This window comes from Sciurus carolinensis, chromosome 9 (genome assembly GCF_902686445.1).
Source record: "Sciurus carolinensis chromosome 9, mSciCar1.2, whole genome shotgun sequence".
Lineage (NCBI taxonomy): Eukaryota > Metazoa > Chordata > Mammalia > Rodentia > Sciuridae > Sciurus > Sciurus carolinensis.
The window spans coordinates 4,946,257-4,962,107 of NC_062221.1; the positions used below are offsets into that span (position 1 = coordinate 4,946,257).

The 15,851-nt window shown below is 47.7% G+C and overlaps 1 protein-coding gene across 8 annotated transcripts in view; it reads right to left on the reverse strand.

Moving 5' to 3' along the window:
* Positions 1-15,851, reverse strand: part of Plch1 (phospholipase C eta 1) — a 187,356-nt gene that overhangs the window by 156,097 nt on the left and 15,408 nt on the right. For 6 of the 8 annotated variants that reach the window (XM_047564925.1, XM_047564928.1, XM_047564927.1 and 3 more), the window contains exon 2: positions 3,670-3,788. The exons of the other annotated variants lie outside the window; for them this stretch is intronic. In XM_047564925.1, coding sequence (XP_047420881.1) covers positions 3,670-3,748 — 79 coding nt within the window. In that variant the 5' untranslated portion in view covers positions 3,749-3,788. The remainder of the gene's footprint in view (positions 1-3,669; positions 3,789-15,851) is intronic. 8 annotated transcript variants of the gene reach the window in all.

Genomic DNA, 15,851 nt, shown 5'->3' on the forward strand with positions numbered 1-15,851 from the left:
CAGCCTTATCAGAGACCCTGCCCTGCCTTAGAAACACGGTGAGGCAGACTCCACAGAGGGTTTAACAGTCTCTCTTTGGGCTGTAATATTCTAAATTGTTTCCAGTGAGAATATACCACCTCTTTACTCTGAAAATGAGGCTAGGAATATGCTTTATGAACAGTACACAGACATTACATTCTTGTTCTTACTCTTATTGACCCTTTTACCCTAGAGGGCTGACTTCAATGTCACTCTTCTCTCCTGGGAACACTGCTCAGGGTACATGTTAGAAGAGGACCTGCCTAGCACAGTCCTGGTGTGCAGACACCAGGTCTGCACGTGCCCAAAGGCCTGATCTTGAAGGGAAAGGACTCCTTTCTGTTTATAACGGAAGGGGTCGTGCTGCTGTAAGGAGAGGCACCAACATAAATAAGAAGTCAGTTTAGGAAATCAAGAGTGGGGTCAGGATGCTCGCCTCCTGCTGCAGAAGCCCCTCCAAGAGAAGTGACATGTCCTGTCCCCTCTCTTGCCTCAGAAATGTTCTGGAATCCTCAGCAAGGATATAATCACAACAGCTCCTTTAACACAAAATCTAACAAGACCGTGACAACTGTCCATGTTCCATAAGCTCCACCTTCACAGGACAAACGCTCTGCAGAGGTAGAGGAGGGCGGACAGCAGTCTCTCCTGAATTACCACACCTGCTTGGGCTCAGAAAGTCTAAACGGTATTGGATATTGTCAGAAAACTTAAAGCTGCTGTGTGATAAATGAATAGATCATAATTCTAACTGGATCTGATCTTTTAATCTTGAGCAGATTTAATGCTCTCTAAATCCTTTCAAAAGGAATTCTTGAACGTGAAAAGCAACGCTTCCCATTTGAAGTGCTCTGCTGCCCCCTGGTGTGCCCTGTGTTTAGTGAAAGGTGCTCAGAACACCTCAGGGAATCAGAGATGAACTAGGAGAAGCTCAAAACTCACTGCCACCAACGTGTTTGTTTCACAGAGGAGAGAGCTGATTATGTAATTTGTTTCAGTTCAGACACTGCTAGTTAATGACACAGGAAATCCAGCTCAACACAGCCTAACCCCCAGTGTGAATTCTGTCTTGGTTGGTTTTTCTTTTTTCTTTTTTTTTCTTTTTTTTTTGCAGTGCTGGGGATTAGAACCCAGGGCTTTGTGCTTACAAGGCAAGCACTCTACCAACTGAGCCCTATCCCCAGCCCTTGGTTGGTTTTTTGTTGTTGCTTTTGGTTTTTGTTTCTGTGGTCCTGGGGATTGAACCCAGGCCTGCTCTACCACTTAGCTACATTCCAAGCCCTTTTTATTTTCTGTCTTGAGGCAGGGTCTCACCAAGGTGCCCAGGCTGGCCTGGAGCCTGCAATCCTGCAGGCTTGGCCTCCAAAGTCTCTGGGATGACAAGCAGGTGCCACAGTCCAGTATTAATTTCTTCACTAAAGAGGAAAGACAGCCTGAAAGAAAATAGCAGTGGGGTCAGGGGCGGTGGCGTGGCCTGTAATCCCAGCAAATCCCAGCTGAGGCAGGAGGCTCACAGGCTCAAGACCAGCCCAGCAACCCAACAAGACCCTGTCTCAAAATAAAAAATAAAAGGGCTGGGGCTGTAGCTCAGTGTTAAGCAGCCCTGAGCTCCACCCAAGTACCAAAAAAAAAGGAGAGGAAAGCAGTCTGGGAGTCAGGCAGACCAGAGCAGGAATTTCAGATCTCCCCACGCTTCAGTTCCTCCACCCATAAAATGATCAAATGGGATGAAGAAGGACTTGCAAAGACATTGGTTGGAAAGGCTCAGGTATCAATATTCACAAGGCCTTCACGTGAAGTTCTGCAATCTAGTAATACACTAACTGGAACGCAACTGTGAAAAACACATTAAAGTTGTTCTCAAATTACAGCCATTGAAATCTCTGGATAAAGGCATTTAAATAATAAAAATAATAATGAATTAAGACATGTAAATCTGAATGTTTTTGAAACTGGCATAAAATAAAAATTGCGCAAATAAAGCTAGTTCTTCTAACTTTCATAATTCTTCAACAATGGTACTTACTCTTTTTCAATCCAAATAAAGTGAGCGTGGCGTGGTGGGGCGTGCCTGTAGCCCTGGCTACCCAGGAGGCCGGGGCAGGAGGATTCCTGGCCCGGGGTCCAGGGTCAGCTTGGGCAATACCGAGAATCGCCTCTTAAATGAAGGAATAGGGAAGTTCTAACTCGGAATACCCCACGACGGCCCTGAGGCAGACAGAAAGCCACCAGCGGCACCCGGACGGAGCTCAGAGCGAGGCAAGCAGAGCCCACTGCCAGGCGCCAGGTGGCAGCGCCCCAGCCTCCTGTAAGGGCTTCACCCTGGCAACGCCAAGGGCGCCGGCCTGGAATCACGAGGCAGCAGCGTCTGTTTCAGCCTGAGGGTAGCTAGCAGCCTCGTCCCCTGCTCCCCTTTCTCTACCTGTGACGTGAGACCACCTTGCCTGGAAGGTCCTGTAACGGGTGATGAGAAAAAAGTTGAAAAGCACCATAAACACTAAAGCGCCAAATTAGATACGTGAATCAGTCGCCTTTGTGACCTGAGGCTTGATTTAAAGCAATAAGACACATTAAATCTGTACCAAATTGGGAGGGAAACCCAACCGCAGAGAGTTGGAAGCAGCCTGGATTCTGGGCTTGGCAGACGGCACTCCCTCCTGTCCCCCCTCTGCAGTTCCACGGGCTCCTGGTGATTGCTCCAAACACTCATGCGCCACATCAATCTCTGACTCTCAAATAAATGTCACCGAGGCTATCCTGAGAGCAGATTGACAGAGCTTATCCCCGCATGTACACCACCAAACAAACAGACCTCGGCATGGGAAAGGCGAGTCCTCTGTGCCAGGAAAACGACTGATACCGGTCACTCCCTGACTCACGGCTGCAGTGACCCCTGACAGTGGAGAGTACTGTAAACTGATCTGCCCTGCTTTAACCTGTGGCCCGAAACACAGATAGATTAGGCTTTCTCTCCCTCTGCTATTGGGGATGGCACCCAGGGGTACTCTATCACTGAGCTATATCCCCAGACCCAGACCTTTTTATTTTCATATATACATTTTTTTTTGAAACAGGGTCTCACTAAATTGCCCAGGCTGGCCTCAAACTTGAGATCCTCCTGCCTCAGCCTCCTGAGCAACTGGGATTAGAGTGTGTAGCATCATGCCTTGCCTATAGATGAAGCCCCAAAGGACATCAATAAAAAGGAGTGGACTTTGTGTAATTAGTCTCAAACAGGTGGCCATTGGCACTGCTTCACGTGTGAATTTGGAAGGCACAACACCACTGAAAATAAGCACTGACTGATAATCCACAAATGTTACCTGAACACACACCGTGGGCCTAGCAAAAATGGCCCCAAACATCAGAAAGAGACTCCAGAGGCAGCGGTGTGGTCGAGGGGGGAAGGTGCTAGAGAAACGGCCCCAACAGGTAAGGGTGGCAACCCCCCGGCTGAGCCGGGGCCCACTGCAGCATGCAGGGATGGTGCGCACCGCGGGACTTTCTGGGTAATTAACCACGGACAAGCCAACTCGGCGCTGGTTCAATCCAACAATGATCCCATATTTGCATCTAGAATGCTAGAATAAAAGTGCTGTCAGAAACCCAAAGAAAGACCCGCAGACACGAGCACAAGGGCCAGCTCACCATGAAACACACTGTTGTCCACCAGAAAGTGCCTGCGGTACTGCACACAGCTCCTTCTCTCCGAGTTCCAGTAGCTCATTGTCGCAAGACTGCTGGCACAGCACCAAAACCAAATTGCCCTGTCGAGGGAAACAGAAGGGGACACAAGTGAAGAGGACCCGGCCACACGCTCACACGGGGAGCGCCCAGGCTGCCCTGCTCACGAGGCCCAGAATGGGGCCCAACTTCTGCTCACGGGGAGCCGCAGTCCCCGGGCCAGGGACATTTCCCACAGTCTTCCCAGGGACAAGCACATCACGTGTAGCTAAACAGCAGCTCTTCAAACACACTTTTCGGGGCCCAGAGCCGCTGCTGCCTCCTGGGAAGAACTTCAGGAGTGAGTTCCAGGACAGCTTCGTGGGCTCCAGGTCCCACTCCTACCCAGCCTGGTCCCAAACTGGCCAGGACTGGCAATTTTCAGGAAATTCCAGGTGCAGGTGGGGAGGCACTCATTCCCAGCCCCCAAATCCTGGGGATTCAGGATGATCACCATATGGAAATATTAGAAATGACCAGTGTCCATCTGGCCATGGACAGGCCAAATACAGTGACCAAGCTTGCTGCACCCTTTGGGCTTATTGCAGCACCTGCATCTGCCCAGGCTGGATGAGCTGGTGTAACCAGAGCTGGGCACAGGCCTCAGGCACAGTGACCCACAGAGGCTGTTCCTGCCTGAGACGCCCACCTCCACAGACACAGAGAAACGCAGTGCTAACTCGAGCAAGAGCTGAGCAGCAGCGTCCCAGCGGGTAAACTCCCGAAAGCCGACGGTGTAACCCCGAACAAGGCCCCCTTTGTTCACAGGATTTGGCTAAAGGAACTTTGCAGAACTCCAACCTCCCTCCCACTCACAGGATGAAGCCAGGCAAAGCCACAGGTGGGAAAGGATCTGTCACCTGGCCTGCGAGGAGTTCTGTGAAGCACTCCAGGGCGAAGTCACCACTTAGCATCCTTCATTTGTTAAGAGTAGTGAAGGCTCAGAGCTGCTCCTTAGCTCCCTGGGGATCCTCTGGCCTTGCCAGAGAGACTCAGTGTAAGCCAGCCTCAGTCTCCCCTCCTGGCTAAGCCTGATGGCTCATCCTACCCCCTCAGGTGGGGGGGTCTCGCCATCCCACAGAACCACTCCAAACCAGTAGAAGAGCTGATGTTGGGTATGGTGGCACATGCCCATAACCTCAGCAGCTCAGGAGGATAAGGCAGGAGTATGGCAAGTTCAAGGCCAGCCTCAGCAGCTTAGCAAGACCCTAAGCAACTTAGCAAGACCCTGTCTCAAAAGAAGAGATGGCTGGGGGGTGCTGGGGACATAGCTCAGTTGGTAGAGTGTTTGCCTTGCAGGCACAAGGCCCTGGGTTCAAGCCCCAGCACCAAAAAAAAAAAAAAAACAGGGGATGTAGCTCAGTGGTGGAGCACCCCTGGGTTCAATCACCAGTACCATACAAAAGACAACAGCTGATTACAATAACCCCACTTCTGCCCTCTCCCTAGTCAATATGCATGTACAAAGACCTCTTCTTTAAAAAGTAGTTTTAGTTATAAAAATAATGCAGTTAGGACTGGGGGTAGAGCTCAGTGGTCAAGTACAGGCATGTGCAAGGCCCTTGATTCAACCCCTAGCACAAGAAATAAAGAGAGGTAGGGAGGGAGGAGTTGTATACAATCATTAATATAAAATCAAGGTCAGTGTGGTGGTGCACACCTGCAATCCCAGAGACTTGGGAGGCTGAAGCAGGAGGACCACAAGTTCAAGGCCAGCCTCAGCAGCTTAGCGAGGCTCTAAGCAACTTAGGAAGATCCTATCTCAAAATTAAAAAAAAAAAAAAAAGTAAAGGAATTGGGGGTGTAGCTCAGTGGTTAAGCACCCCTGGGTTCAATTCCCAGTACCTCCCTCAAAAAAAAATTTTTTTCAGACAATAATAAAATTTACCAGTTTTTTAAAAAAAACAGAAGTCCCCTCTTCCCTTTTTCCACCATCTCTCTCCTAGAATGACTACTTCTGTTTGGTGTATATCATTATAGTTGTTTTCCTGTGTATTCACATACATGTCTATCTATACATTGATATAGATAGATAGGATAAATAGATCTATAATTTTAAAACCTTCTATACTTTGAATAAGAACAACTTTTTTCAAGAATTGGCAGTAATTTTCAGTAATAACAATAGTTGCTCATGGCTTACATAAATCAGAAATATACTTTTTTTTGTGCATGTGTGTGTGTGGTGCTGGGGATTGAACCCAGGGCCTTGTGCCTGCGAGGCAAGCACTCTACCAACTGAGCTGTATCCCCAGCCCACAAATACACTCAGTATAGAAAACTACTAAAAGGTGTATTTATGATTTACATTGAAAATACCATTCTGTCATGTATAACTAATTAGAACAAATTTAAAAATTAATTTAAAAAGTTTAATTTATAGGGAATTAAGGAGAACTCAATCTCCATTCATGCTCATCTTTCTTTACTAACTTGGTGGTTTGATGTGTCATTTTTTATTTTGCCCTGTCTACTCACTGTCATTCAAGAATACCACAATAGAATCAAAGATGAAACCACAGAACACCTCCATTTATAACTAGCAAAACCCCTCCACATACCCAACTCTATCTGACCCTCACTCATCTTGAGACATGCTTGAAAACAGTAGAGATGGGACTTGAAATCCTTTCTTCACATTCCAAACCTGGGTTCTAGTCATGATGGCCCAGAAGGAGCTAAGCTGTTACACACGCAGTGGTTTTAGAATGTGTCCTGCAAGTTCTTAGGCACCCCTCTCTTTAGGTGACTCTAAATACACCTCCCCTGAGTACAGACTGGACTCGGTAGCTCACTGCCAACAATCAAATCAGCTGGAACTGAGGCTGTGGGTCCTCCAAGTGGAGGCATAAAAAGCAGACATCTGCCAGATTCCCTGTCACCCAGGACACGGGCCCTGGGAGCCCAGCCATGGGGTGGTAAGGAAGCCTAGGTTTAGGGTTCCAGCGAACAGGCACAGCCAGGCCCTCACCAACTGCCAGCATCCACCAGACACATGCTCTGATCTTCACTGACAGTACCAGGAGCTGGGACGTATGGGTTACAGCCCGTGGTTGGGGCTGGTGTCTTGGTAAAGGAAGCCCCAGAGAGCTGGCAGACACCTCCTACCATGTGAGGACCCACAAGAAGTCATCACCTGCAGCCCACAAGAGGCCCTCGGCCTCCAGAACTGGAAGAAACGCCTGCTGTTCGTGAGCCACACAATCAGAGGCATTTTGATACAGCAGCCCACATGGGTTGAGACGTCACAGAGTGGTCATGTGGACGATCCTAACCCCAAGTCTCTAAGGCCTCCAGGTGAAGGTCCTGGTACTGAGGACAGAAAAAGTCACCCCTTCTGTGCCCTGTCGGCACAGCCTGTCCATGGAAACACTGAAAGATAATAATTATTGCTGTTTTAAGACACTAAGACACTAAGAGACATAAGATAATAATTATTGGTGTTTTAAGACACTAAAAGCTGGAGGAATTCACACCACAGTATTAGATAACAAATCAAGTAGGTCCTTGCGCACAGCTAATGAGCAATGGGACCATCAACCCTTCGAGCACAGAAACACCCACAGAGATGGGTAATGTTGAGATACCAGAGCACCGGCTCAAGCCAGGGTCCAGGCCTGCTGGCTCCAATTCCCTCACCCGGTAATCACTGCCCTTTTTGTTTGGGGATTCTCTTCTCCTTTCTTTTCTTTGGGGTCTCCCTATGTTAGCAGGCTGGTCTCCAACTCCTGAGCTCAAGCCATCTCCCCTCGAAGCCTCCCGAGGCTGGAGGTGGCACACACCACCACACCCAGCAAACCAAAGCCCTTTTAAGGGATTGATGAAAGGCTACTGCTTCATGAAATGCCCCCAGGAATCTCTCCCTCCAGTTTACCTAAAATTATCTCATGCACTGAACTGTATTCTGTCTCCCAGTTATTGAGTACCTACTATGTATCAGGAACTATGACCATGAGTCTCAGCCTCAACCATTCATGAGAACCCCCTGGGAAGGCCAGTCACATCAGAAGCCCTGGCAGTGGGGCTGGGCATACCTCAGTGGTCAAGCGCCTGCCTAGCACTGTGTGAGGTCCTGGGTTCCATCCCCAGCACCAGGAAAAAAACTGTTTAAATCTCCGGGAGTGGGACACGGGCACCCGTGGGTGTAAAGCTGGTGATTCCAGAGTGCAGTCAAGGCTGAGAACCACCATTTGACATCACCTGCACTTCTCCAAGACTCTCTGCTGGGCAGTTTTTAGGAATGGGGCTCAGAGTGTTGAATGGCTGAGCAACAGTACAAAACTATAACTCGCAGAACCTGGGCCTCCGGGCTGCGTGCCTCCCTACTCTAGCTAGCTGTAGGTCTTCCTCTGCTCCCGTGTTCACTGTCCAGGGTCGGAGCACCAGACCCAGCCATGCACACGCTGCACGTCCTTGGTGGACATCACCAGGTGCCCCACTTCCTGGATTTGCCAGGTGGAGACTGGTGAAGGGTGCACTTGCTCTGGCCTCCTGAACCAGGCAAATGAGCTCAAACTTCAGAGACAATGAAGGTGCAGACAATGAATGGGGTCACTAGGGGAAGAGAGAGCTGTGCAATAAACCCACCTGGGCTTTAGTCAGATTTACAAGAGCAGGGTTCCATACTCACTAAGGGGAAGCTGCCAAAGGGATGGCAAACCTCACCTAAGCCAAACCTCTCCAGGTAGCCGGAAGGAACCTGAGGCCCAGAAAGGAAGGGTGCCTTGTGAGATGCTGCTGCTAGCTAGCAGATAAAGCCGGTGGCAAGTCCACCATCAGCAGCCCACAGCAAGTTTCTTTTGAATGTTTTCATAAACAAACACGATGAGACCCAGTATGAAGTTGCTTGTCAATATCCAGGCAAAAGCAAAGACACTTTTCAATCGATTATGGATTACCTTTTTAAAAAAAAAAAAAAAAAACTTTCTTTAGGAGCTTACAAAATACTCCAAGTCCTAAGAGGCCTAGGAAATGTACGTGTTACATGTAAGACTCTAGAAATAATTTTAAATAGAGCATATAGATTCATGTTCTTTATAGAACTTTTAGATTCCTACTCCTTACAGTGATTTATAAAATCAATAACAGTGAATAAAGAGGTGGGGTACAGAAACAACTGGTAGTTAATAAAACAAGTTTTAAAATATGCCTCTGCAGCAAGGCTAAAATGGGACTTTTTTTCTTTTTAATAAGAGATGGGGCTTCACTAGGTTGCCCAAGCTGACCCAGAATGCTCAGCTCAAGTGCTCCTCCTTCCTTAGCCTCCATGTGGCTGGACACCTGGAGTGAGGCTCCTATGCCACCTTGCTGGGGACACTTACCATGTTCTTTTTTTTTTTTTTTTCCCAACACAATCAAGATCTTACTATTCAAGTCAAGGTTTTTCCTTAAAAATTACTTGCTAATATGTTGTAACAGTCTAGACACTCTATGAACATACTTCTAACAGAATATAAAGGTGATTTGAAAAAGAAACTGCAATCAACTCAAAGACACCAAGCTCCAAAAGTTCTAATGCAACAATAACAAAAAAGAACTATGTAAGGATGTAGGGAGGATTCGTGCATCACACAGACCAAAGAGTATCTAAGAAGGCTCAGTGCTTCTAATCTCATCTTGTAAATGACCAGGAACTTCTTACTACTTTTCCTTATTTTTGCCATTTTTATTTGTAGCTACGTGATCAAAATTACTATGAAAATTAATGAAAAAACTGTGGCATTAGAATAATACCTAGGCGGGAGTACTAGAAATGTCACTGTAAGAGGATGTTCACCAGGCCCAGGGCCACGTGCCTGTAATCCCAGCAATTAGGGAGGGCGAAGTAGAAGGATCTCAAGTTCCACCAGCCTCAGCAACTTAGCAAGGCCCTGTCTCAAAATAAAAAATTTAAAAAACAGGCTGGAGACGTGATTCTGTGGTTAAGTGACCCTGGGTTCAATCCCTGGTATCAAAAAAAAAAAAAAAAAAAAAGGGCTGGGGAGATAGCTCAGCTGGTAGAGTGCTTGCCTTGCAAGCACAAGGCCCTTAGTTCCATCCCCAGTACCGCAAAAAAAAAAAAAAAAAAAAAAAAAAAGAATGAAAGAAAAAAATTAAAAAGCTTTAAGTTAAAAAAAAAAAAAACTTTCAATTGTAAAAAAAAAAAAAAATTTTGTGAGCAACAATAATCATTTGTCAATTCCTTTAAATTGCTACATAGAAAAAAAAAAAATCTTTCAGACTCACACCTACTTAATTTAACTAAAGTTCCCTAAGAAAAAGTTCCCCAGCGGTGGGCACCTGTGGCCTCCCGAGTTTCCTCCAAGCAGCTCCAGCTCCAGGTGACATGGGCCAGGTCCCCGGCTCAGGGGGCTTGCGTGGCAAACACCCCAAAGGCCAGGGCAGATGCTCGGGCCATTCCGGACCAGGAACGCGGCAGGTTTCCGTGGGAACGGGTGGAGAAAAGAGGCTTCTTTCCTAGATTTGAAGTTCTGGAGAACCCTCGAAGCCTGCCGCCCTTGGCCGTCCGGTGGGCCGAGGGATCGGCTGTGTGAGCGGATCCACCCAGGAGCCGTAGCAGCCCGAAGCACACCCATCGCAGGCCCTGCTGCCACGAGCCACGAGGCTCCATCTGTGCTTGGTTCAGCTTCGGTTAAGCCACATTAGGCTGTCTTCGGTCCCCTGCAACCAAAGGACCCTGACCCCTCAAGTGTGTCCGTGGAGCGAAGAGTCCAGGGTGGCCCTGGGTCGGGGGCGCTCGGTCCAGCTGCAACCCTGACTCGCTGACGACCTGCAGCCACTCTGTAAGTGAATCTCGGGGTTCGAATCTGTGACCGTATTTCCAGGGACCCCCGGACACGTGCCGCATTCGGGATCTCCCTTCTGATGGAAAGGATCCCCCACTGGAAGGGCGCGTCTTCGGCTTCGGAACCCCCCGTGCAGTTTCAGTGCGGGGCGACCCCTGCTGCTGCGCCTGAGCCCTGGGAAGCACTCGCGCTCGGTGCACGCCAGGGAACGTCTCCGGAGGAACGTTCCAGCTCACAGGGAAGGCAGCGTGCTGACAGCGTGCTGAAGGACAAGGAAACCGGGACTTTTCAAAAAGTTTTAAAGACTTTTTCAAAGTTTTAAAGGATTTGTCTCCCACACCTTGCCCAAGGTCTCCACCTCCTCCCGTCTGTGTGACCGTCACACACGGCAGTGACAACACGGCCACCCTCCTCTGGCTCGCCTCTGCTGCACGGATGTCCCTACTCCTAGGCCTCCCCGTTCTCCTCATATATGTCTAAATCTAAGTCACTCTCTGGCTTATTCGATCTTTCCTTTGGCATCTTGTTTTGTTCTGTTTCTATTTGTACAATGGGTGGGTTGTTGCTCAGTGGTAGAGTGCTTGCCTGGCACACACGAGGCCCTCCGTTCAATCTCCAGTATCACGAAAAAATATAAATAAATAAACAAAAAGGGATACAGTAGGTCTGTGGTTGAGCCTGAGCTCAGAGAGAATCACAGGAACCCATAAACTGCAAACCCATGTCCACTGACTCCAAACGCACTGTCCACGGTCCAGGACGGAGTCCAGGCCCAGCGCTGCTTCTTCCCTAAACTTCACTTCCTGTGGAAAGAGCCCAGAGTTGCATTCCTGATGGCAGACAAGTCGCCGACCCTGCCCGCCTCTGCCGTTCCACCCAACTCCTGAAACATCACTGACAACCACACACCTCGTCCCTCCAGCCAGAGCCCTTAGAGTGGATGGACTGGAGATGACCAGAGCCAAGTGTCAGTTCTCTGGGTATCAAATGGTGAGAGGCAGCTTTGAAATGAAATTTGAGAGAATTGGAGCTACTCGGACCAAGTTCAGAAACACGGAGGCCAAGCTGACCAGCCAGACATCACTGCAGAAACTGTCCGAGGGCTCGTGCGTTCTCCAGATTGCTAACAGCAGGAAACAGGCACAGCCAGGATAAAACCGGACGCCTAGCTGGCTCTGCTGCTGGAAAAGGAGCACTCGTTCACGCGACGTCGTGGGGAATCAGGGCGATGGGAAAGCACCTGCCTGGACGTCACAACGCCAGAGCTGAGCCCAGTCCTGTGCCCCGCCTACACACCAGAGAGACATGGTGGTGACCATGATGCTCTCAGAGACCCCAGCCTCCACGGTCATGTTCTACTGAGGACTGCAGGCCACTCCCTAAGAGCCCAACATTTGTCTTTAATCAAAAATTTAAATAACAGTGAAAAACCACAGGACCAACTCTCGGCCTCAGTGGTGCACGTTGAACTTCACGGAGAAGCGCTGGGTCCCTCTTCTTCAGCCTTGCCCAGAGAAAGGGCAGCAGGACAGGCTCTGACAGCCACGTTCGTAAACAGTAGGCACTCAGCAATGGAAGAGCCAGCACAAGGTCTTCAGACTCCATCCTGCCCCTCAGCCTCTGACACCACACGTGTTCGGTACCCCCAAAATTGAGAGTTCAAACTAAATTCAGTGAAAATTAAATTTCAAAGAAAGTTGCTTCTTTCCTTTCCCCACTAAGACACACACATTAAGAGAGCTACACAGAGCAGGCTGGGTCAGAGGGACCAGGGCTCCTCCTGCTCTGGTCCAGACCTCCAGAAGCTGGTCCAGCTTCTAAAGCAGTTCAGAGGGCCTCCTGGCCACTGGGTCCCCAAGCCGTTCTGCAGGTGGTCTCCCCATGGCAAGTCCCTCCCCTCGTCCCCACAGGCGTCCTGATACCACCAAACTGGTTGTTAAAGTGCTCTGCACACAGCTTAATTCCACAGCCTGGACCCCTCCCAGCTATGTACACAAAGGCAAATAAATAAAAGGGTACTTTGTTCACTTCTTAAGGCTCACAGGAGACACCAGTAAACCCCAAGTTCCTCGCATGTTTTCTTTTCTTTAAAAGAAAATCAGGAGCCAAAAATGCTCTGAGCTAGTTGAGCAAAGAGATTGGATCTGCCCTCCAAGAGGTGAGGACGCCGCATTTGAAAGGACTGCTTTAAAACCCACTCAGCACCCTGAGTTTGAAAGAGTCCAGACCTTCTGGTTCACTAATTCAGCCTCTGGAAATACATCCAAAAAAAATAAAGATGCACATTCGAATGAATACACCAAGACATTCACTGTAACACTTTTTATGACAAAAAAATTAGTGCATCACTGTTGGGACAGCACTGATGGTTGTGTAGAGAGCAACAACGGTTTTTGCAAAGGATCTGTAAATGAGGATGGGAAACACTGTTTAAAACAAAGAAAAGAAAATGCTTTTTCCAGGGGGTGGGGGTTGGGAATAGATACAGTATTTTAACTGTGAAATACAAAGTTGCATAGAGTAAAGATCCGATTAAAACAGGATGCTTTCAATGTTGCTGTAAGCTTTTGTTGATATCTTTGTAATATCTACATCTGCTTTTCCATTCCTAATATTATTTGTGCCATGCCCTTTTTAAAATCAATCTCACCAAATGTTCATTTCATTTTTATCCCCATTAGCTAGAAAGCAATCTGTCCACTACTTTTAAGTGGTTGCCTTAGAAATTTTAACAAGCATGCTTCACTTATCAAAGTCAAACCAACCCCTACCTGTAACTCCGCCCCCAGCCATCCTCCAACCTTAGAACATGTTTATTCCTTTTGCTTCTCCACTCACTACTGCCACAGTGCAGGCTAAAGACCAGTACCTTCACTTACACTCCCATCCCCTTCACTCTCCATTGCTTCTGAGACTTTCCACTGGGAATCTTCTCCTTCTGCTTGAAGTGCATCCTTTTAGTGAGGTCTGTAGGACTAACTCCAGGTTTTTGTTAAGTCTGAAAGGTCTTCACTTCCTCCTTATTTTTTAAAGGTATTGTTAATGGAAATAGGATCCTAAGCTGACAGTGAATTTCTTGCTGGTGGTGCAAGAAAGACAACGTTTTACTGCCTCCCGACTTTTATTGTTACACTGTCAGGATGATTCATCGTGTCTTTAAAGATAAGCTTCCTCTTCTCTCTGACTTTGCATAAGATCCTCTCTTCATCTTTTGTGTTGTGCAGTTTAATTACATCTGTCTACCCTTTTTTTTTCCAGCCTGACTGGGATTCATATGACTTCATGAATATGCAAAGTGATGGTTTTTATTGGTCCTTGAAAATTCTCAGCGGTTACCTCTTCAAATGTCACCTTTTCTCATTTTCTCCCTCTTCTTATTCTGAAACTATAATTAAAAACTTCTTCAGATTCAATTAGCTAATTCCCTGTTTGGCTTGGATTTATTTACCTGTCATTGAATCCTTTAGACTATTATATTTTTATTATTTCAAGTTCACATTCAAAGATACAGAGTCATGCAGTCTGGCAGCCAAATTGGGACTTAATCTAGCCCCAAACTGCATGGGCTCAGTGCTTATGGCTTTGGACTTCCTGGGTCAGGTATCGAGGTAAGCATTTTGCAAGCATTACTCTCCTTAATCCTTATAACCATCTCAAGAACTGGGCATAATCATTACCCCTATTTTCCAGATAGAGAAATCAAAGCACAGAGAAGTTAAAAATGACCGAAGGTCCCACAGTCATCAAGTGACAGACCTAGGATTTGAACCAAAAAAAATACAACTCCAAATATTTCACTCCTAAGATTTGTGTAAATTTGCTTCCTAGCAAATAATGAATAAAAGGAGGGAGAAAAAGACACCGAGACACAGCTGGCAGATCAGTGGTGAGATGCAGACTCCCAGTCCATAGCCCTGGCCACCACGCTGTGCTCACGTCAGGGACATATTTTCACGTTTTTTATACATCCCTCATCTTAAAAGTGGGCACACGGTACAGGTTGGATATTAAGAACACTGAAGGGAACGGCACCCCCAGGAATGAAAGGCCCCTGGTGATGAGATTTCAGCTCTCGGTGAACATCAACTTGAACCCAATATGCACCTGTGATCCAATCTGAAGAGTCTTCTTAGTGACACAAAAATAAAGGATTTCTGTACGACTCTTATTTCATCTTTTTCCATGAAGTTCTGACACCCAAAACCTTCATTCAAACTGATTATCCCTAAGCCAATTATTTCCAAACATTGTTAAATATGAGAAACAGACCTCAGAAGAGCTTTGCTCTGAATTCCTTCCTACATAAGGGTACCTGACATTTAGTCTCAGGAAGGGCATCGGCGAAGGACAGGTGCCCCAGATTCCAGTTCACCTTAACCTCTCCAGCCTCCCCTTCTCCACCCACCAGTAAGTGAGCGGAGCTATCCCAGAGGACACGCTGGATTCTCATCTTGGCCTGCTCCCCACCCTCCCACCCAGCAATGAGCTCAGCTCCAACAAGAAATGGGCCTTGGGCCTTGACTGGTGATCCAACTCCCATCCCACATCGCCCTCCCTCTTCCCAGCTACACAGCAGGGTATGTGGGAGAAGGACTTCCTGCCTGTGCCCACGGTACGGAGTGTGCAGGAGCCCATGAGCCCACGATTAAGAACATAACTGCCCCCAGTCAGCTTATGAATCAAATGACCCTCTCACGTGCACCAAGCCCGACTGCAGACACCAAAGGCACCAAGTGGGTGGAGAGACACCTGGACTCAGTCCTCATCTCCAAGATGCTAGTGATCTCTATAGGAGAACAGGGCACAGAAACAGAAGAATGTCTACGTGGAACTTGCCCAGCAATGCACAAAATCAACAAGAGATGAAAACTGAGGTGCATGTTTCAGGAGTTCAAAAAAAAGGATTCAAGGCAGTCAGATAGCCACATGCCTGTGATCCCAGCTACTTGGGAGGCTAAGGTCAGAGGATCAGAAGTCAGAGGCCAGTCTGGGCAACATTTTGGGGTATTTTTTTTTTTTTTTTGGATTTTTTTGTTTTTTTAGTACCAGTGTGATTGAACCCAGGGATGCTTAGCCACTGAGCCACATCCCAAGCCCTTTCTTGTATTTTATTTAGAGACAGGGCCTCACTGAGTTGCTTAGGGTCTCAGTAAGTTGCTAAAGCTGGCCTTGAACTTGCGATCTTCCTGCCTCAGCCTCCTGAGCCTCTGAGATTACAGATGTGTGCCGCTGTGCCTGGCCTAGCCTGGGCAACTTAGCAAGACACTATCTCAAAATAAAATTCTTACAAAAAAGGACTGTGCAGCTCAGTGATAGAGTGCT